General features: G+C 49.3%; 1 protein-coding gene across 2 annotated transcripts in view; it reads left to right on the top strand.

Annotated features, from left to right (window-relative positions):
- KIRREL3 (kirre like nephrin family adhesion molecule 3) overlaps window positions 1–23825 on the top strand; it is a 1173775-nt gene that overhangs the window by 1014608 nt on the left and 135342 nt on the right. For both annotated transcript variants that reach the window (XM_073657428.1, XM_073657427.1), the window contains exon 5: window positions 21132–21289. In XM_073657428.1, the coding sequence (XP_073513529.1) occupies window positions 21132–21289 (158 nt within the window). The remainder of the gene's footprint in view (window positions 1–21131; window positions 21290–23825) is intronic.

Raw genomic sequence — 23825 nt, 5'->3', positions numbered from 1 at the left:
GTCACTGTGTACATACGTTACATTACTGATCCTGAGTTACCTCCTGTATTATACTCCAGAGCTGCACTCACTGTTCTGCTCATGCAGTCACTGTGTACATATATTACATTACTGATCCTGAGTTACATCCTGCATTATACTCCAGAGCTGCACTCACTATTCTGCTGGTGCAGTCACTGTGTACATACATTACATTACTGATCCTGAGTTACATCCTGTATTATACCCCAGAGCTGCACTCACTATTCTGCTGGTATAGTCACTGTGTACATACATTACATTACTGATCCTGAGTTACATCCTGTATTATACTCCAGAGCTGCACTCACTATTCTGCTGGTGCAGTCACTGTGTACATACATTACATTACTGATCCTGAGTTACATCCTGTATTATCCTCCAGAGCTGCGCTCACTATTCTGCTGGTGGAGTCACTGTGTACATACATTACATTACTGATCCTGAGTTACCTCCTGTATTATACTCCAGAGCTGCACTCACTATTCTGCTGGTGCAGTCACTGTGTACATACATTACATTACTGATCCTGAGTTACATCCTGTATTATACTCCAGAGCTGCACTCACTTTTCTGCTGGTGCAGTCACTGTGTACATACATTACATTACTGATCCTGAGTTACCTCCTGTATTATCCTCCAGAGCTGCGCTCACTATTCTGCTGGTGCAGTCACTGTGTACATACATTACTTTACCGATCCTGAGTTACCTCCTGTATTATACTCCAGAGCTGCACTCACTATTCTGCTGGTGCAGTCACTGTGTACATACATTACTGATCCTGAGTTACCTCCTGTATTATACCCCAGAGCTGCACTCACTGTTCTGCTCGTGCAGTCACTGTGTACATACATTACATTACTGATCCTGAGTTACATCCTGTATTATACCCCAGAGCTGCACTCACTATTCTGCTGGTATAGTCACTGTGTACATACATTACATTACTGATCCTGAGTTACCTCCTGTATTATACTCCAGAGCTGCACTCACTGTTCTGCTCGTGCAGTCACTATGTACATACATTGCATTACTGATCCTGAGTTACATTCTGTATTATACCCCAGAGCTGCACTCACTATTCTGCTGGTGCAGTCACTGTGTACATACATTACATTACTGATCCTGAGTTACATCCTGTATTATACCCCAGAGCTGCACTCACTATTCTGCTGGTGCAGTCACTGTGTACATACATTACATTACTGATCCTGAGTTACATCCTGTATTATACTCCAGAGCTGCACTCACTATTCTGCTGGTGCAGTCACTGTGTACATACATTACATTACTGATCCTGAGTTGCCTCCTGTATTATACTCCAGAGCTGCACTCACTATTCTGCTGGTGCAGTCACTGTGTACATACATTACATTACTGATCCTGAGTTACATCCTGTATTATACTCCAGAGCTGCACTCTCTATTCTGCTGGTGCAGTCACTGTGTACATACATTACATTACTGATCCTGAGTTACATCATGTATTATACCCCAGAGCTGCACTCACTATTCTGCTGGTATAGTCACTGTGTACATACATTACATTACTGATCCTGAGTTACATCATGTATTATACCCCAGAGCTGCACTCACTATTCTGCTGGTATAGTCACTGTGTACATACATTACATTACTGATCCTGAGTTACATCCTGTATTATACCCCAGAGCTGCACTCACTATTCTGCTGGTGCAGTCACTGTGTACATACATTACATTACTGATCCTGAGTTACATCCTGTATTATACTCCAGAGCTGCAATCTCTATTCTGCTGGTGCAGTCACTGTGTACATACATTACATTACTGATCCTGAGTTACATCCTGTATTATACCCCAGAGCTGCACTCACTATTCTGCTGGTGCAGTCACTGTGTACATACATTACATTACTGATCCTGAGTTACCTCCTGTATTATACTCCAGAGCTGCACTCACTATTCTGCTGGTGCAGTCACTGTGTACATACATTACATTACTGATCCTGAGTTACCTCCTGTATTATACTCCAGAGCTGCACTCACTGTTCTGCTCGTGCAGTCACTGTGTACATACATTACATTACTGATCCTGAGTTACATCCTGTATGATCCTCCAGAGCTGCGCTCACTATTCTGCTGGTGGAGTCACTGTGTACATACATTACTTTACTGATCCTGAGTTACCTCCTGTATTATACTCCAGAGCTGCACTCACTGTTCTGCTCGTGCAGTCACTGTGTACATACATTACATTACTGATCCTGAGTTACATCCTGTATTATACCCCAGAGCTGCACTCACTATTCTGCTGGTATAGTCACTGTGTACATACATTACATTACTGATCCTGAGTTACATCCTGTATTATACTCCAGAGCTGCACTCACTATTCTGCTGGTGCAGTCACTGTGTACATGCATTACATTACTGATCCTGAGTTGCCTCCTGTATTATACTCCAGAGCTGCACTCACTATTCTGCTGGTGCAGTCACTGTGTACATACATTACATTACTGATCCTGAGTTGCCTCCTGTATTATACCCCAGAGCTGCACTCACTATTCTGCTGGTGCAGTCACTGTGTACATACATTACATTACTGATCCTGAGTTACATCCTGTATTATACCTCAGAGCTGCACTCACTATTCTGCTGGTGCAGTCACTGTGTACATACATTACATTACTGATCCTGAGTTACATCCTGTATTATACTCCAGAGCTGCACTCACTATTCTGCTGGTGCAGTCACTGTGTACATACATTACATTACTGATCTTGAGTTACCTCCTGTATTATCCTCCAGAGCTTCACTCTCTATTCTGCTGGTGCAGTCACTGTGTACATACATTACATTACTGATCTTGAGTTACCTCCTGTATTATCCTCCAGAGCTGCACTCACTATTCTGCTGGTGCAGTCACTGTGTACATACATTACATTACTGATCCTGAGTTACATCCTGTATTATACCCCAGAGCTGCACTCACTATTCTGCTGGTGCAGTCACTGTGTACATACATTACATTACTGATCCTGAGTTACATCCTGTATTATACTCCAGAGCTGCACTCACTATTCTGCTGGTGCAGTCACTGTGTACATACATTACATTACTGATCCTGAGTTACATCCTGTATTATACTCCAGAGCTGCACTCACTATTCTGCTGGTGCAGTCACTGTGTGCATACATTACATTACTGATCCTCAGTTACATCCTGTATTATACTCCAGAGCTGCACTCACTATTCTGCTGGTGCAGTCACTGTGTACATACATTACATTACTGATCCTGAGTTACATCCTGTATTATACCCCAGAGCTGCACTCACTATTCTGCTGGTGCAGTCACTGTGTACATACATTATATTACTGATCCTCAGTTACATCCTGTATTATACTCCAGAGCTGCACTCACTATTCTGCTGGTGCAGTCACTGTGTACATACATTACATTACTGATCCTGAGTTACATCCTGTATTATACTCCAGAGCTGCACTCACTATCCTGCTGGTGCAGTCACTGTGTACATACATTACATTACTGATCCTGAGTTACATCCTGTATTATACTCCAGAGCTGCACTCACTATTCTGCTGGTGCAGTCACTGTGTACATATATTACATTACTGATCCTGAGTTACATCCTGTATTATACTCCAGAGCTGCACTCACTATTCTGCTGGTGCAGTCGCTGTGTACATACATTACATTACTGATCCTGAGTTACATCCTGTATTATACTCCAGAGCTGCACTCACTATTCTGCTGGTGGAGTCACTGTGTACATACATTACATTACTGATCCTGAGTTACATCCTGTATTATCCTCCAGAGCTGCACTCACTATTCTGCCGGTGCAGTCACTGTGTACATACATTACATTACTGATCCTGAGTTACATCCTGTATTATCCTCCAGAGCTGCGCTCGCTATTCTGCTGGTGCAGTCACTGTGTACATACATTACATTACTGATCCTCAGTTACATCCTGTATTATACTCCAGAGCTGCACTCACTATTCTGCTGGTGCAGTCACTGTGTACATACATTACATTACTGATCCTGAGTTACATCCTGTATTATACTCCAGAGCTGCACTCACTATTCTGCTGGTGCAGTCACTGTGTACATACATTACATTACTGATCCTGAGTTACATCCTGTATTATACTCCAGAGCTGCACTCACTATTCTGCTGGTGCAGTCACTGTGTAAATACATTACATTACTGATCCTGAGTTACATCCTGTATTATTCTCCAGAGCTGCACTCACTATTCTGCTGGTGCAGTCAACTGTGTACATACATTACATTACTGATCCTGAGTTACTTCCTGTATTATACTCCAGAGCTGCACTCATTATTCTGCTGGTGCAGTCACTATGTACATACATTACATTACTGATCCTGAGTTACCTCCTGTATTATACTCCAGAGCTGCTCTCACTATTCTGCTGGTGCAGTCACTGTGTACATACATTACATTACTGATCCTGAGTTACATCCTGTATTATACTCCAGAGCTGCACTCAGTATTCTGCTGGTGCAGTCACTGTGTACATACATTACATTACTGATCCTGAGTTACATCCTGTATTATACTCCAGAGCTGCTCTCACTATTCTGCTGGTGCAGTCACTGTGTACATACATTACATTACTGATCCTGAGTTACATCCTGTATTATACTCCAGAGCTGCACTCACTATTCTGCTGGTGGAGTCACTGTGTACATACATTACATTACTGATCCTGAGTTACCTCCTGTATTATACTCCAGAGCTGCACTCACTATTCTGCTGGTGCAGTCACTGTGTACATACATTACATTACTGATCCTGAGTTACATCCTGTATTATACTCCAGAGCTGCACTCACTATTCTGCTGGTGCAGTCACTGTGTGCATACATTACATTACTGATCCTCAGTTACATCCTGTATTATCCTCCAGAGCTGCACTCACTATTCTGCTGGTGCAGTCACTGTGTAAATACATTACATTACTGATCCTGAGTTACATCCTGTATTATCCTCCAGAGCTGCACTCACTATTCTGCTGGTGGAGTCACTGTGTACATACATTACATTACTGATCCTGAGTTACATCCTGTATTATACTCCAGAGCTGCTCTCACTATTCTGCTGGTGCAGTCTCTGTGTACATACATTACATTACTGATCCTGAGTTACATCCTGTATTATACCCCAGAGCTGCACTCACTATTCTGCTGGTGCAGTCACTGTGTACATACATTACATTACTGATCCTGAGTTACCTCCTGTATTATACTCCAGAGCTGCACTCACTATTCTGCTGGTGCAGTCACTGTGTACATACATTACATTACTGATCCTGAGTTACCTCCTGTATTATACTCCAGAGCTGCACTCACTATTCTGCTGGTGCAGTCACTGTGTACATACATTACATTACTGATCCTGAGTTACATCCTGTATTATCCTCCAGAGCTGCACTCACTATTCTGCTGGTGGAGTCACTGTGTACATACATTACATTACTGATCCTGAGTTACATCCTGTATTATACCCCAGAGCTGCACTCACTATTCTGCTGGTGCAGTCACTGTGTACATACATTACATTACTGATCCTGAGTTACATCCTGTATTATTCCCCAGAGCTGCACTCACTATTCTGCTGGTGCAGTCACTGTGTACATACATTACATTACTGATCCTGAGTTACATCCTGTATTATACTCCAGAGCTGCACTCACTATTCTGCTGGTGCAGTCACTGTGTACATACATTACATTACTGATCCTGAGTTACATCCTGTATTATACTCTAGAGCTGCACTCACTATTCTGCTGGTGCAGTCACTGTGTACATACATTACATTACTGATCCTGAGTTACATCCTGTATTATACCCCAGAGCTGCACTCACTATTCTGCTGGTGCAGTCACTGTGTACATACATTACATTACTGATACTGAGTTACCTCCTGTATTATACCACAGAGCAGCACTCACTATTCTGCTGGTGCAGTCACTGTGTACATACATTACACTACTGATCCTGAGTTACCGCCAGTATTATACTCCAGAGCTGCACTCACTATTCTGCAGGTGCAGTCACTGTGTACATACATTACATTACTGATCCTGAGCTACATCCTGTATTATACTCCAGAGCTGCACTCACTATTCTGCTGGTGCAGTCACTGTGTACATACATTACATTACTGATCCTGAGTTACCTCCTGTATTATACTCCAGAGCTGCACTCACTATTCTGCTGGTGCAGTCACTGTGTACATACATTACATTACTGATCCTGAGTTACATCCTGTATTATACTCCAGAGCTGCACTCACTATTCTGCTGGTGCAGTCACTGTGTACATACATTACATTACTGATCCTGAGTTACCTCCTGTATTATACTCCAGAGCTGCACTCACTATTCTGCTGGTGCAGTCACTGTGTACATACATTACATTACTGATCCTGAGTTACATCCTGTATTATACCCCAGAGCTGCACTCACTATTCTGCTGGTGCAGTCACTGTGTACATACATTACATTACTGATCCTGAGTTACATCCTGTATTATACTCCAGAGCTGCACTCTCTATTCTGCTGGTGCAGTCACTGTGTACATACATTACATTACTGATCTTGAGTTACCTCCTGTATTATCCTCCAGAGCTGCACTCACTATTCTGCTGGTGCAGTCACTGTGTACATACATTACATTACTGATCCTGAGTTACCTCCTGTATTATCCTCCAGAGCTGCACTCACTATTCTGCTGGTGCAGTCACTGTGTACATACATTACATTACTGATCCTGAGTTACATCCTGTATTATACTCCAGAGCTGCACTCTCTATTCTGCTGGTGCAGTCACTGTGTACATACATTACATTACTGATCCTGAGTTACCTCCTGTATTATACTCCTGAGCTGCACTCACTATTCTGCTGGTGCAGTCACTGTGTACATACATTACATTACTGATCCTGAGTTACCTCCTGTATTATACTCCAGAGCTGCACTCACTATTCTGCTGGTGCAGTCACTGTGTACATACATTACATTACTGATCCTGAGTTACCTCCTGTATTATACTCCAGAGCTGCTCTCACTATTCTGCTGGTGCAGTCACTGTGTACATACATTACATTACTGATCCTGAGTTACATCCTGTATTATACTCCAGAGCTGCACTCAGTATTCTGCTGGTGCAGTCACTGTGTACATACATTACATTACTGATCCTGAGTTACATCCTGTATTATACCCCAGAGCAGCACTCACTATTCTGCTGGTGCAGTCACTGTGTACATACATTACATTACTGATCCTGAGTTACCTCCTGTATTATACCCCAGAGCTGCACTCACTATTCTGCTGGTGCAGTCACTGTGTACATACATTACATTACTGATCCTGAGTTACATCCTGTATTATACTCCAGAGCTGCACTCTCTATTCTGCTGGTGCAGTCACTGTGTACATACATTACATTACTGATCTTGAGTTACCTCCTGTATTATCCTCCAGAGCTGCACTCACTAGTCTGCTGGTGCAGTCACTGTGTACATACATTACATTACTGATCCTGAGTTACCTCCTGTATTATACTCCAGAGCTGCACTCACTATTCTGCTGGTGCAGTCACTGTGTACATACATTACATTACTGATCCTGAGTTACATCCTGTATTATACTCCAGAGCTGCACTCACTATTCTGCTGGTGCAGTCACTGTGTACATACATTACATTACTGATCCTGAGTTACCTCCTGTATTATCCTCCAGAGCTGCACTCACTATTCTGCTGGTGCAGTCACTGTGTACATACATTACATTACTGATCCTGAGTTACATCCTGTATTATACTCCAGAGCTGCACTCTCTATTCTGCTGGTGCAGTCACTGTGTACATACATTACATTACTGATCCTGAGTTACCTCCTGTATTATACTCCAGAGCTGCACTCACTATTCTGCTGGTGCAGTCACTGTGTACATACATTACATTACTGATCCTGAGTTACCTCCTGTATTATACTCCAGAGCTGCACTCACTATTCTGCTGGTGCAGTCACTGTGTACATACATTACATTACTGATCTTGAGTTACCTCCTGTATTATCCTCCAGAGCTGCACTCACTAGTCTGCTGGTGCAGTCACTGTGTACATACATTACATTACTGATCCTGAGTTACCTCCTGTATTATACTCCAGAGCTGCACTCACTATTCTGCTGGTGCAGTCACTGTGTACATACATTACATTACTGACCCTGAGTTACATCCTGTATTATCCTCCAGAGCTGCACTCACTATTCTGCTGGTGCAGTCACTGTGTACATACATTACATTACTGATCCTGAGTTACATCATGTATTATACTCCAGAGCTGCACTCACTATTCTGCTGGTGCAGTCACTGTGTACATACATTACATTACTGATCCTGAGTTACATCATGTATTATACTCCAGAGCTGCACTCACTATTCTGCTGGTGCAGTCACTGTGTACATACATTACATTACTGACCCTGAGTTACATCCTGTATTATCCTCCAGAGCTGCACTCACTATTCTGCTGGTGCAGTCATTGTGTACATACATTACATTACTGATCCTGAGTTACATCATGTATTATACTCCAGAGCTGCACTCACTATTCTGCTGGTGCAGTCACTGTGTACATACATTACATTACTGATCCTGAGTTACATCCTGTATTATACTCCAGAGCTGCACTCACTATTCTGCTGGTGCAGTCACTGTGTACATACATTACATTACTGATCCTGAGTTACATCCTGTATTATACTCCAGAGCTGCACTCACTATTCTGCACATGCTCCGGCTGTCCAGAGCGCTGTGTGCGTTCCTGTAGGCAGCAGACACAATGAGGGACAGAGGTGACAGACCCCCTGATCTGGCCGCTGGTGCCGACCTGTGAGCCCCCCGTTCACTCCACATTTCACTGACACCCCCATGAGGCGCAGCTCCAGCCGGAGTCATAATATTTCCCCCTTTTTTTAGGAAGATTTTCGTCTGCAGGAAACGACTCTAATATTTCTCAGCTCAGATTTATTTCATTTCAATGCTGGAGAAATAGATTGAAAGCCGCCTTTGTCTCGATCGTTTCTGCTCCGATACTTGAATGGAAAACGGAAAATGTTATTGATTGAGATACAATTTGTGCGCAGCGTGTGAGACTGGCGCCACGTCAGGCGCGGACGCTCGCCCCGGCTTTTATTAAAATTTGAAGAATCTAGGCTTTTAATTCTGAAAGCAGCAAGAAGGTCACACGAGACGACCATTACCAGGCGCAGCAGAGCGCCAGTGTTTAACTACCCAGAGGCCTCTGCTGCTCCTTAGAGGGGGGACTAGAAGGCCGAGTCGCACGGGAACGGGCGGCAGTCACAGCGGGAGCAGACGAGAAGCCAAAGTCCCCGAGTCATTAGATGAAGGTGTGAATCATCACGAGGTTCGAGCAATGGTCATATACCGGTGACAAAAACATGCACCCGAAACGCGTCGGGACCGACGCTATTCCATCAGGAGAGGACACCAATGGGGAAGAAGCTGCTGTAGTCACCATATTAGTCACTCATCTCACTGAATCTGTCGGGTGATGAGAAGTAACATCTGGGGTCATCCGGATATGAGGGGTCAGCAAGGGTCCTGGCTGGAGAATTAGTATGGACCCCCCTTACACATCTGTGGGGACAGGACCAAGGAACAACCAGGGGGCAGCGACAGATGTAGAACCCGCCAATACCATCTCTGGGGACAGGACTAGGGGGCAGCGACAGATATAGAACCCGCCAATACCATCTCTGGGGACAGGACTAGGGGCAGAAACAGATATAGAACCCGCCAATACCATCTCTGGGGACAGGACTAGGGGCAGAAACAGATATAGAACCCACCAATACCATCTCTGGAGACAGGACTAGGGGGCAGCGACAGATATAGAACCCGCCAATACCATCTCTGGGGACAGGACTAGGGGCAGAAACAGATATAGAACCCGCCAATACCATCTCTGGGGACAGGACTAGGGGCAGAAACAGATATAGAACCCACCAATACCATCTCTGGAGACAGGACTAGGGGGCAGCGACAGATATAGAACCCGCCAATACCATCTCTGGGGACAGGACTAGGGGCAGAAACAGATATAGAACCCACCAATACCATCTCTGGAGACAGGACTAGGGGGCAGCGACAGATATAGAACCCGCCGATACCATCTCTGGGGACAGGACTAGGGGGCAGCAACAGATATAGAACCCGCCGATACCATCTCTGGGGACAGGACTAGGGGGCAGCAACAGATATAGAACCCACTGATACCATCTCTGGGGACAGGACTAGGGGGCAGAAACAGATATAGAACCCACCAATACCATCTCTGGAGACAGGACTAGGGGCAGAAACAGATATAGAACCCACCAATACCATCTCTGGAGACAGGACTAGGGGGCAGCGACAGATATAGAACCCGCCGATACCATCTCTGGGGACAGGACTAGGGGGCAGCAACAGATATAGAACCCGCCGATACCATCTCTGGGGACAGGACTAGGGGGCAGCAACAGATATAGAACCCACTGATACCATCTCTGGGGACAGGACTAGGGGGCAGCGACAGATATAGAACCCACTGATACCATCTCTGGGGACAGGACTAGGGGCAGCGACAGATAGAGAACCCACAATACCATCTCTGGGGACAGGACTAGGGGCAGCGACAGATAGAGAACCCACAATACCATCTCTGGGGACAGGACTGGGGGCAGCAACAGATGTAGAACCCGCCCATACCATCTCTGGGGACAGGACTAGGGGGCAGCGACAGATATAGAACCCGCCGACACCATCTATGGGGACAGGACTAGGGGCAGTGACAGATAGAGAACCCGCCAATACCATCTCTGGGGACAGGACTAGGGGCAGAAACAGATATAGAACCCACCAATACCATCTCTGGGGACAGGACTAGGGGCAGAAACAGATATAGAACCCACCAATACCATCTCTGGAGACAGGACTAGGGGGCAGCGACAGATATAGAACCCGCCGATACCATCTCTGGGGACAGGACTAGGGGGCAGCGACAGATATAGAACCCGCCGATACCATCTCTGGGGACAGGACTAGGGGGCAGCAACAGATATAGAACCCACTGATACCATCTCTGGGGACAGGACTAGGGGGCAGAAACAGATATAGAACCCACCAATACCATCTCTGGAGACAGGACTAGGGGCAGAAACAGATATAGAACCCACCAATACCATCTCTGGAGACAGGACTAGGGGGCAGCGACAGATATAGAACCCGCCGATACCATCTCTGGGGACAGGACTAGGGGGCAGCAACAGATATAGAACCCGCCGATACCATCTCTGGGGACAGGACTAGGGGGCAGCAACAGATATAGAACCCACTGATACCATCTCTGGGGACAGGACTAGGGGGCAGCGACAGATATAGAACCCACTGATACCATCTCTGGGGACAGGACTAGGGGCAGCGACAGATAGAGAACCCACAATACCATCTCTGGGGACAGGACTAGGGGCAGCGACAGATAGAGAACCCACAATACCATCTCTGGGGACAGGACTGGGGGCAGCGACAGATGTAGAACCCGCCCATACCATCTCTGGGGACAGGACTAGGGGGCAGCGACAGATATAGAACCCGCCGACACCATCTATGGGGACAGGACTAGGGGCAGCGACAGATAGAGAACCCACACTACTATCTCTTGGGACAGGACTAGGGGCAGCGACAGATAGAGAACCCACAATACCATCTCTGGGGACAGGACTAGGGGGCAGCAACAGATATAGAACCCACTGATACCATTTCTGGGGACAGGACTGGGGGCAGCGACAGATTGAGAACCCACAATACCATCTCTGGGGACAGGACTAGGGGGCAGCAACAGATATAGAACCCACTGATACCATTTCTGGGGACAGGACTGGGGGCAGCGACAGATTGAGAACCCACAATACCATCTCTGGGGACAGGACTAGGGGCAGAAACAGATGTAGAACCCGCCGATACCATCTCTGGGGACAGGACTGGGGGCAGCGACAGATAGAGAACCCACAATACCATCTCTGGGGACAGGACTAGGGGGCAGTAACAGACATAGAGCCCCCCGATACTGTCTCTGGGGGGCAGCGACAGACATAGAGTTATCTGATACGGGGTCTCTGGGGTGCAGTGAAAGATAGAGCCCCCCGATACTGTCTCTGGGGGGGCAGCGACAGATGTATCACCTGGGATTATAAAACACGTGGATACTGCCGAGGATGACGCCTTTCGGGTTTCTTTGTTCCCTAATAACAATGTGGAATAATTATGTAAATAAAGGCGGCGAATGTAAGAAACGCTGTCCGGCGCTGCGCACGATCCCTCACCGGTGATAGCTGCACGAGCAAAACGAACAAAAACTGATGAATAAATCACTTTGCCTCCGCGCCTCGGCCTCACAGCGCTTTACCAATCCAGATAACAAGATAACGTCCGCGCAATATTCATCAATTCCATATAAATGAGCGAATGCTCGCGGACCGCGCTGCCGGTGACATCGCCGAGATAGAGGAGCAGCTTCTGCGAGGAGGGAAAGTAGTAATTGCAAGAAGATCCGTTATCAATGTCATGAAACGCAACGAACACGTAATCCGCAGCGCAATAATCTGTGCGCCACCTAATGGTAGATCAGAGCGCTGCACCGCATGATATAATACATTCGGCACCATAGAGGGCAGTGCTGAGATCTAACACAGGGTGGAGTACAGATTATAAAATACACAATGTATTCTATATAATCTGCACTGATATAATCTGTAATCCCAGGCCAGTGTTAGATCTGAACTCTGCACCACACAGTGCACAATGTATTATATCAGTGGTGCAGTGCTCTGATCTAACACTAGGGGGAGGACAGATTATATAGAATAATACATTATGTACTTTATAATCTGTACTCCGCCTAGTGGTAGATTTGAGCACTGCAACGAATACAAGGAGTACAGATTATAGCGTACACAATGCATTATACTATATAATCTGCACTGATATAATCTGTATTCCGACAGTGTTAGATCAGGGATTGCACCACTTGGTGCATGATGTATTATACTATATAATCTGCAGTGATATAATCTGTACTCTGCCCAGTGTACGCAGCCCTCCCCCCAGTGCACACAGCCCCCTCGCATTGTATGCATCCCTCCCCCAGTGTATGCAGAGCTCCCCCCAGTGCAGACAGCGCTCCCAAGTGTATGCAGCCCTTAACCGAGTGCACACAGCGCTCCCCCAGTGTATGCAGTGCTCCCCAGTGTACACAGCCCTCCCCCAGATTATGCAGCCCTCCCCCCAGTGCACACAGTGCTCCCCCATTGTATGCAGCCCTCCCCCAGTGTATGCAGCCCTCCCCCCAGTGCACACAGCCCCCCCGCATTGTATGTGTAGCACCCTGAGGATTCGGCTGCTACAGGGGTATTGCACCTCAACCCAGAGGTGTGATATTCCACTCCCGGGTAAGGAAGGAGTGTGGAACTGAGCTCAGATAGACTGCATGCACTACATACATCCCATTTCAGAGGAGCAGGCCGACGGTACTCCCACTTAGAAATGTGCAGGTACAACCGAGCCTGTTCCTGGCTGGAGTGGGAGGGGGGTGGTACATCCCATGTAGGGTAGGGGCAGATAGGGGGAGCAGTCTGGGTAGTGATAGGAGCTCATTGGGTGCTGGTCACCTGAGCTCACACATAGAGGGATATATAAGGAGGGCACCAACTAGAATCAGGGTCAGACGCAGAGAGTCAGTCAGCTGCAGAGGACAAGTCGGATGCAGAGAGCAGGAAACAGCAGCCCTGGAGAGAGAGAGAGTGGAGCAGAGAAAGACCCAGAGGGGGAAGACTGAAGGGACCCAAGAACCCAAATTAGAGCACCGGGTGAGGAGTCAGCATCAGGGTACCGGAACCCAAGCTGGTGGGGGCAAAAACAATCCCCAGCCAGAGACCGGAGACCGTGGGCAGTGTCTGTCACGGTCACCCACCACATTCACCCCGAAGGCACACCACATGAAGGGTCAGGGAACCCAGGGCCAAGGGTGTCCCAACAGAAGGCCCGAGGGAGCTGGACCTAGGTGGATCACTGGTGGGGACGGCTGAAGAAAGGACAGAGGGAGAGCTCAGGGCCACGCTCCGGACTTGTTTGGGGGTTGGCTGGATCCAGGACCTGGTGGACGCAGCACGGCTCGGGTGGTCACTAGCAGCTGGAGTGACCAGTACAACATCTGCAGTAAGTAAACACCCTTAACTGCACAACCCGACTCTGTCTTCACTGCCGTCTGCACTGCACCACCACAACCCCCATCCTCTGCACCTGTCCCCCCTGAGGCTATACCCCTCCCGTTGGGGGTTATCCCACCAAGCTGCGCACCCACCATCAGCCTCAGCGGACCCTGCTGCAGCGGCGGCCACAGTGACCGCATCACAACGGGTGGCGTAGTCGACACAAAAGAACTTTAGTAACATCTGTAAAGCTGCCACATAACACTGAGCTTGACGCCCTGGGCACGGGACCGGGTCACAGCCGCTCGGAGACTACAACCCCCCATCTGATCCGGTGCCGGGTATTCCCCTCAAAAAGGAATATGTCCCAGGGGGCGCTCAACTTTGGCGTAGTCGGCAGGATTACGTGCCCGCAACACCCGGGTACTGCGTGCCTGAAGAAAAGTGCAAGTTTACCTCAGAAAGAAGTCTCCCGCCGGTTCCGGAGGGTCCACGCCATCGGACTCCATCACCAGTCGTTTCCCGCCGATTGTCCGCCATTTCCAACTTGTTCCCGCCATCTGCAGAGTTTCCCGCCACTGGGAAGCGATTCCCGCCAAAAACGCAGATTTCCCGCCTTGGAAGAGCAGCGGACGCCATTATGGGCGTGCCAAAGGAGGGCAGGAGGCCACCTCCCATCGTGGGCCAGGACAGAAAATGGCGCCAAAAGTGGAAACCGCCCCCACCAACAGAGACTGTGATGCTGGAGGTGTCTGTCAGCGTGAAAGAACTACCCCTGGAGCTGACAGTCACCGAGTTGCCCCGGGACCGCCCTCTAAGTGGGAGGAGACGAAAGAGAAGAGAAAAGATGGGTGCCGCTTGGAGCAGTCTGGAGCGAGCGCACCCGGAGGCAAGAAGTCTAACGAGGAGTAGCGGAGGAGCTTACCCGGAGATGGAGAGAAAGCAGAACAGCACCGGCCCGCTGGCCAGGAGTCTGCTAGAGACCGAGGAAGGAGGGCAGAGCAGCACCGGCCCGCTGGCCAGGAGCCTGCCGGAAGAAGAGCAGAGCAGCACCGACCCGATGGTCAGGAGCCTGCTAGAGTCCACGACCCCACTAGGCCTAGTGGAGGTCCTTGCACAGCTCCCCCGAGACCGGGAGTGTGCACAGACTGCCCTGGAGGGCCTCGCACGGAGGATGGCCCGGGTACAGCGCGAGATACTGGCGGAGTGGAGCCGGGAGATGACCCAGCAAGCTGAGACCAGTCAACGGAGCACGCTACCCTGGAAGAGGAAGCAGACCGCCTCTGAGGATGGCGCGGGAGGACCCAAGGCCGGAGACGGCGCCGAGAAGGGAGCCGAACGCATGGAGGCAGGTAAAGGGGACGCCTATACCCCAAGCCGAGAAACCGCCCACCTGCCCCAGCTCCCCGTCGCAGAGCCCGAAAGTCCCCCTGCTGTGACCGTAGCCGCCATGTCACCGCTATGGACTAGGCCCCGACCGTAAGCCGCCGCAGCGACCCCTGTGACATCACGCGCCTCGACCCGGAGCGTGACAAAGCAGGAAATACCACCAGCCTGGTCGCAAGGCCTAGTACCCCCGGGCGCCGCACCACCAACAGCGCCCCCTACCTCCGCGGAGCCTCCGGCCTGGCCGCAAGGCCAGGTAGCCCAGGGTGCCGCCGTCCTAACGGTGCCCTTCACCTTCCAGGTGCCCCAGGCCTGGCCGCAAGGCCTGGGCAACCCGGGCGCCACCACCACCGCGCCCGCGCCCGTAAAACCAAGGGTGCCGAGTTTGGGAAAGGACCTCTTCAGCCAGCTCACATGGCCGGACGGGCGGCCCTTTATCTGGCCCGAGGAGTTTTGTGAGCTGGAGCGGCAACAAAGACTAGGGCCCTTGTGTGAGCCCCTGATCCCGGCTCCGAAGCCCGTGACTCGGGTCTCGCCTCCTTTAGAAGAAGCCCAATTCGTGTGGGACCCCACGGGAGAAGATTTGATGGGGTTCACCGGAGAAACTCGGGCAGTTGCCGCTGAGCGTACTGAGTGTTGTCGTCAGCAGCTAGCAGAGTTTAAGAGAGAACGGGAGGAGAGGCGGGTCAGAGAACAACAGGCCCAAATCCGGAGCGCGGAGCAGAAGAGCCGGACTAGGAGGAACCCCCGTGCAGCGCATTGTCCCCGCACCATCGGGACAGTGATAAAGTTCAACCCGCAGCATGGGTGGGGCTTTATTCGGGACCGTAACAACCGCGGTGACGTTTTTGTGACTCGCAGAGACGTCGAGTCCCACCTGCCGGAAGGTCACAAAGGCCGTGACCTCTACGTCGGAGACGAGGTCACTTTCACCCGGCACAAGTGTGCCAAAGGACCTTACGCCCTCCACGTACACCGCTTGACGGAGGAGGAGTTGCGGTACGGGGAGGAGGAGCCAGAGGACCCGGACGGGTCTGAAGAAACATCATATCAAGAAAGAGCAGGAGGGAGCCGTCGTTGAGGACGGGAGTAGAGACTGTATATAGTTGCCCGTCGGGGCACAGTAAGCTGAAACTGTTGCTGCTAAAATAGTCCCCGTTGGGACCAGTGAACTGTTTACCCGTTAACCCCTTCATCCTACAGGCTGAGGACTGTGAGCAGCCATTCCCTTCCCTCTACCTGGCCGAGGACTGAGAGCGGCCAACTTCCCCTGTATATAGTTGCGCGTCCTAAAGCGCCCCCTACCGGTTTTATAGGAAAACCAGATTTTCTAAGAGACTGTCGCACTTTTCCCGGACACACGGTGCACAGCGTCCGGAGGAGGAACCAGAAACAAGAGACGACGAGAAAGTTTTATCTGCTAAGATATGTTATTTATATAGTGTTTTACATGTTTATTATGTTTATATGAAAAAAAAAATTGTATGTTTTGGTGTTTTATGTCTTTACAGCCCGAGGACGTGCTGTGATTTACCAGGGGGGAATGTAGCACCCTGAGGATTCGGCTGCTACAGGGGTATTGCACCTCAACCCAGAGGTGTGATATTCCACTCCCGGGTAAGGATGGAGTGTGGAACTGAGCTCAGATAGACTGCATGCACTACATACATCCCATTTCAGAGGAGCAGGCCGACGGTACTCCCACTTAGAAATGTGCAGGTACAACCGAGCCTGTTCCTGGCTGGAGTGGGAGGGGGGTGGTACATCCCATGTAGTGTAGGGGCAGATAGGGGGAGCAGTCTGGGTAGTGATAGGAGCTCATTGGGTGCTGGTCACCTGAGCTCACACATAGAGGGATATATAAGGTGGGCACCAACTAGAATCAGGGTCAGACGCAGAGAGTCAGTCAGCTGCAGAGGACAAGTCGGATGCAGAGAGCAGGAAACAGCAGCCCTGGAGAGAGAGAGAGGAGAAAGAAAGAGAAAGACCCAGAGGGGGAAGACTGAAGGGACCCAAGAACCCAAATTAGAGCACCGGGTGAGGAGTCAGCATCAGGGTACCGGAACCCAAACTGGTGGGGGTAAAAACAATCCCCAGCCAGAGACCGGAGACCGTGGGCAGTGTCTGTCACGGTCACCCACCACATTCACCCCGAAGGCACACCACATGAAGGGTCAGGGAACCCAGGGCCAAGGGTGTCCCAACAGAAGGCCCGAGGGAGCTGGACCTAGGTGGATCACTGGTGGGGACGGCTGAAGAAAGGACAGAGGGAGAGCTCAGGGCCACGCTCCGGACTTGTTTGGGGGTTGGCTGGATCCAGGACCTGGTGGACGCAGCACGGCTCGGGTGGTCACTAGCAGCTGGAGTGACCAGTACAACATCTGCAGTAAGTAAACACCCTTAACTGCACAACCCGACTCTGTCTTCACTGCCGTCTGCATTACACCACCACAACCCCCATCCTCTGCGCCTGTCCCCTCTGAGGCTATACCCCTCCCGTTGGGGGTTATCCCACCAAGCTGCGCACCCACCATCAGCCTCAGCGGACCCTGCTGCAGCGGCGGCCACAGTGACCGCATCACAACGGGTGGCGTAGTCGACACAAAAGAACTTTAGTAACATCTGTAAAGCTGCCACATAACACTGAGCTTGACGCCCTGGGCACGGGACCGGGTCACAGCCGCTCGGAGACTACAACCCCCCATCTGATCCGGTGCCGGGTATTCCCCTCAAAAAGGAATATGTCCCAGGGGGCGCGTCATATGCATCCCTCCCCCAGTGTATGCAGTGCTCCCCCCAGTGCACACAGCGCTCCCCCAGTGCACACAGCGCTCCCCAGTGTATGCAGCCCTCCCCCAGTGTATGCAGTGCTCCCCCCAGTGCACACAGTGCTCCCCAGTGTACGCAGCCTTCCTCCAGTTTATGCAGCCCTCCCCCCAGTGCACACAGTGCTCCCCCATTGTATGCAGCCCTCCCCCCAGTGCACACAGTGCTCCCCCATTGTATGCAGCCCTCCCCCAGTGTATGCAGTGCTCCCCCCAGTGCACACAGTGCTCCCCCAGTGTATGCAGCCCTCCCCCCAGTGTATGCATCCCTCCCCCAGTGTATGCAGCCCTCCCCCCAGTGCACACAGCCCTCCCCCAGTGTATGCAGCCCTCCCCCAGTGTATGCAGCCCTCCCCCCAGTGTATGCAGCCCTCCCCCCAGTGTATGCAGCTCTTCCCCCAGTGTATGCAGCCCTCCCCCCAGTGTATGCAGCTCTTCCCCCAGTGTATGCAGCCTCCCCCCAGTGTATGCAGCTCTTCCCCCAGTGTATGCAGCTCTTCCCCCAGTGTATGCAGCCCTCCCCCCAGTGTATGCAGCCCTTCCCCCAGTGTATGCAGCCTCCCCCCAGTGTATGCAGCTCTTCCCCCAGTGTATGCAGCTCTTCCCCCAGTGTATGCAGCCCTCCCCCCAGTGTATGCAGCGCTTCCCCAGTGTATGCAGCCCTCCCCCCAGTGTATGCAGCCCTCCCCCCAGTGTACGCAGCCCTTCCCCAGTGTATGCAGCCCTCCCCCCAGTGTATGCAGCCCTCCCCCCAGTGTATGCAGCCCTCCCCTCAGTGTACGCAGATCCTCCCACCAGTGTATGCAGCCCTTCCCCAGTGTATGCAGCCCTTCCCCAGTGTATGCAGCCCTTCCCCAGTGTATGCAGCCCTTCCCCAGTGTACGCAGCCCTCCCCCCAGTGTATGCAGCCCTTCCCCAGTGTATGCAGCCCTTCCCCCAGTGTATGCAGCCCTCCCACCAGTGTATGCAGCCCTTCCCCAGTGTATGCAGCCCTCCCACCAGTGTATGCAGCCCTTCCCCAGTGTATGCAGCCCTCCCACCAGTGTATGCAGCCCTTCCCCAGTGTACGCAGCCCTCCCCTCAGTGTACGCAGCGCTTCCCCCAGTGTATGCAGCCCTCCCCTCAGTGTACGCAGATCCTCCCCCCAGTGTACGCAGCCCTCCCCTCAGTGTACGCAGATCCTCCCCCCAGTGTACGCAGCGCTCCCCCCAGTGTACGCAGTGCTCCCCCCAGTGTACGCAGCAACTCCTGCAAAGTAATATCAGTAGCATCAGGCAAATGACTAAATTTATTGCTAAAATGAGAAAAAAAGAACAAATTTGGGGGCGACGTAGCGGCCGGGGGTCTGGGGAGCGGAGTGACCACCTCACGGAGCGGTAATGGCAATTTTACATGTGATCGAGCTTTTCCACAAAGGTTGACATTTATGGGGGATTAGTTGGATTTTGGGGGTGCTCAGTATTCAAAGCTTCAGCTCTGATTGAAAATTGGGGATGCGGTATTCTGAAATATTATAAAGACCCCCCCCCCATGCAGTCAGCCCCCGCATTATAAATGTGCACAGTTAATAATGAGCCGCCGTCGCTTTAAGCGTTTTCCAAAAAAACATAACAACTAAATTTTAATTGGCAAATTGAAAACAATGAGAGAAGCGTTATTTCCATCATCTGTAACGGCCGCCATTAATCAGACGTATCGGTGGGTAACACAAGTGTTTCCCTGACGAACGGCGCAATGAACGCTCTATGGGCAGGACGCGGAGCAGCGGCGCCTCTTGCTGCTACAGTTTGGAAAATTTCAGTTACAATTGTAAATAAATGATGTGATTGGCTGTGTTGTGTTGGTGGCGCTCCAGCAATACGCCGGGGGACAATGTCTTCGTGGCACATTCGTTGGACACCATTTTCCTGGAGTATTTGCATCTCTTTTGCTCATGTGACAAATCAGAGCTAATATATTAGAGACTGTCAGCGCCGCTCTCATCCTCAGGTCATGTCTGGAATTACAGCTCACATCCATCCAAGTGATTGAGCTGCAATGCCAGACCTGACCTGAGGATGTGTGTGGCGCTGTCTATGGGGAAAAGCAGCCATGTTTCTTACATTTCTCGCAGCCCCTGAGTAACTGATGTATAACTGATGTATTTGGTGTCAGAAAAACTGAGGGACCCCACAATATATAGATAATTAAAGTAACTATATTAAAATTACTATACATCTTGACTATGTTATTTGTAGCCTGATTTACATGAGCACTTTGTCACTTTAATTATCTATATATTCTGGGGTCCCTCCGTTTCTCATTAATCATTGTATGCGTCACTTTATCTGGTTGTTGGATTTTTATGATAATACTATTTTATTCCTATTATCTAATAAAATTTATACCTTTTTAATTAATTTCATTGTGAATTTTGTTCCTGGCATTTTTTTCTCTTTGGATTCACATAGTTGTTAATGCCTTTTTGGGGCATTTTGCCCACACCAGGGAATGAGTTGCAGCTGTTTGTTGATATTAATGGTTTGCTACAATGTAGCAGTGTCATTCTGTAACGTCTGATGTTGGATAATAAGACGTCTCGTGTTTCCCCCACAGTTCCGCCAGATGATCCGGTAATTATTGGGGGTCCTATAGTAAGTCTCCGGGCCGGAGACCCTTTGAATTTAACGTGCCATGCAGACAACGCCAAACCAGCAGCAACCATCATCTGGATGAGGAACGGAGAAGTCCTGAACGGAGCGACGTATTCTAAGGTGAGCGCCGAGGCTCAATGCATTATGTCATATACTGCTGAGGGTCACCGGTGTCCTGGGGCTGAGCCGCAGGGAGAACGTAGCCTCAGAACACATCTAGCTCTGCTACATTGTAACAGCACACAAACAGATCTGCTACAATGTAACAGAACACAATCAGATCTGCTACAATGTAAGAGACACAATTAGATCTGCTACAATGTAACAGAACACAAACAGATCTGCTACAATGTAACAGAACACAAACAGATCTACAATATAACAGAACACAAATGGATCTGCTACAATGTAACAACACAAACAGATCTGCTACAATGTAATAGAACACAATCAGATCTGCTACAGTGTAAGAGACACAATTAGATCTGCTACAATGTAACAGAACACAAACAGATCTACAATATAACAGAACACAAATGGATCTGCTACAATGTAACAACACAAACAGATCTGCTACAATGTAATAGAACACAATCAGATCTGCTACAGTGTAACAGAATACAACCAGATATACTACAATGTAACAGAACACAAACAGATCTGCTACAATGTAACAGAACACAAACAGATCTACAATATAACAGAACACAAATGGATCTGCTACAATGTAACAACACAAACAGATCTGCTACAATGTAATAGAACACAATCAGATCTACAATATAACAGAACACAATCAGATCTGCTTCAATGTAACAGACACAATCAGATCTGCTACAATGTAACAGAACAGTCAGATCTGTTACAATGTAAAAGAACACAATCAGATCTGCTACAATGTAACAGAACACAAACGGATCTACTACAATGTAATAGAGCACAAACAGATCTACAATATAACAGAACACAATCGGATCTGCTACAATGTAACAGAACACAATCGGATCTGCTACAATGTAACAGAACACAATCAGATCTGCTACAATATAACAGAACACAAACGGATCTGCCACATTGTCACTACGAGTATTTCAAGGAGAGATGGTGACAACCACCACAACAATGAGAGTTTGTCACAATCCGCATACTCTCACTTTTGTAATGCGATCGGTCATTCTATGTCTCAGCAGCAATCTGATTGACATTCACTCGGCTATTTCCCACTGTCATTGGCTGATTGATTAACTCTTTATTAAAGGTAGTCATGTTTTAGCATTTTGCCAATATTTCGCAGCACTGAGTAACTTTATATTTTGATCCTGACTGTAAATCATGTGTTTTTTCTCCAGTCCCACCCAGAGCTGCATTCCAGATTCTGCTGGCTTCCTGTCACCAAAGTGCAGTGCATTGTGGGAGCTTAGATGACAGTAGGACTGAGCTGTTAGGTCACATGACTATGGAGTGCAGAGACTCCCTCCCAGCGCCGGCAGCCAGTAACATTTTGAATGCAGCTTTGGAGGTGACTGGAGCATAAAATGTGACAATTTGAGGTCTATTTGAATACAATGAATCGTTGGGGTCTCTGCAGCTGTCGGGGGGCTTGTTAGATGCTATTCCAGCTCCGTTAATCCTTCCGGGCAGATACAATGGCGCGCCCCTCGTGTTTTCTTGCTCTTTATTCCGCCTCCTGTTTTCTTACTGAACCGACAAGAGAAACATTTGCTTGTGTGTATCTGCTCCCCGCAGCCGACCCCGTAATCCCTGCGGCCGGCGCAAACAAATAATTAAAACTACAATCTGCAGAAGGGACCTCGCTACGAATGAGAGCGGCGCCTTCCCACAATGCCGTGCGGCTCACCACGCTCTATGGTGGCTCCATTGAACCAAGAGAATAAGAGAAAATTGAAAGCTTTTGTACGCCGCCAGCATATCATTACCGGCCGCGCAATTCTATTGTGCCGGGAAAATGCCACAAAGAAAAGTAAACTGTATTCAGTTCCTCCGGAGACGGAAAAAGTCGCATTCGCTGGAAGATTTCAATAATCGGGATTTAAATACGCGAGTCTTTCACGCCCGGCCATGTGGGCGCAACGCGGCGTATAATTTAGAAACAAGAACACAACGGCGGCGCTGATGAAGGAGAAGAAATCTTGTTTTATCGCCACGATTTATAAAGAGCGTTTACCACGAGCGGCAGGAAACAAAGTCACACCGCGGCCATAAATGACACCAACGTGATGGGTCCGATTGTACGTAGGACGCGATCACGTGACGCGCAGGGACCGGAGATCGGCCGGGTGTGCAGGATGAGACGCGGCGTATCCCTGCAGTCACCTGGATGCTGCGCGGCTGCGACGTTATGTGTTGCCTTAAAGAGGTACTCCAGGAAGATAAAACAATGTGTACTGTCTCTGCCCTCATAAACGATAAGGCAGTGTGCCCACGATGCATTTTTTAAGCGTTTCCGCAGCGGCAATTCCGCCGCAGAAACGCTTGGTAGAAGGCCTGCCATGTCCCCCAATGATAATCCCCATGTGCTGTGTACATGCTGCGGGAATTTCCGCTGCGGATTATCATTGCGGAAAAAAACGCAGCACTACCAATTATTTTGCGGAATCGCGGCGTTTTCGGCGCCATTGACTTGCATTGAATCGCT

Source organism: Phyllobates terribilis, unplaced genomic scaffold, assembly GCF_046119375.1.
Source record: "Phyllobates terribilis strain yellow unplaced genomic scaffold, ASM4611937v1 Scaffold_12__6_contigs__length_324123572, whole genome shotgun sequence".
Classification (NCBI taxonomy): Eukaryota; Metazoa; Chordata; class Amphibia; order Anura; family Dendrobatidae; genus Phyllobates; species Phyllobates terribilis.
Note: the sequence above shows the minus strand (reverse complement) of the source record. Positions and strands in the feature narration are given on the sequence as shown.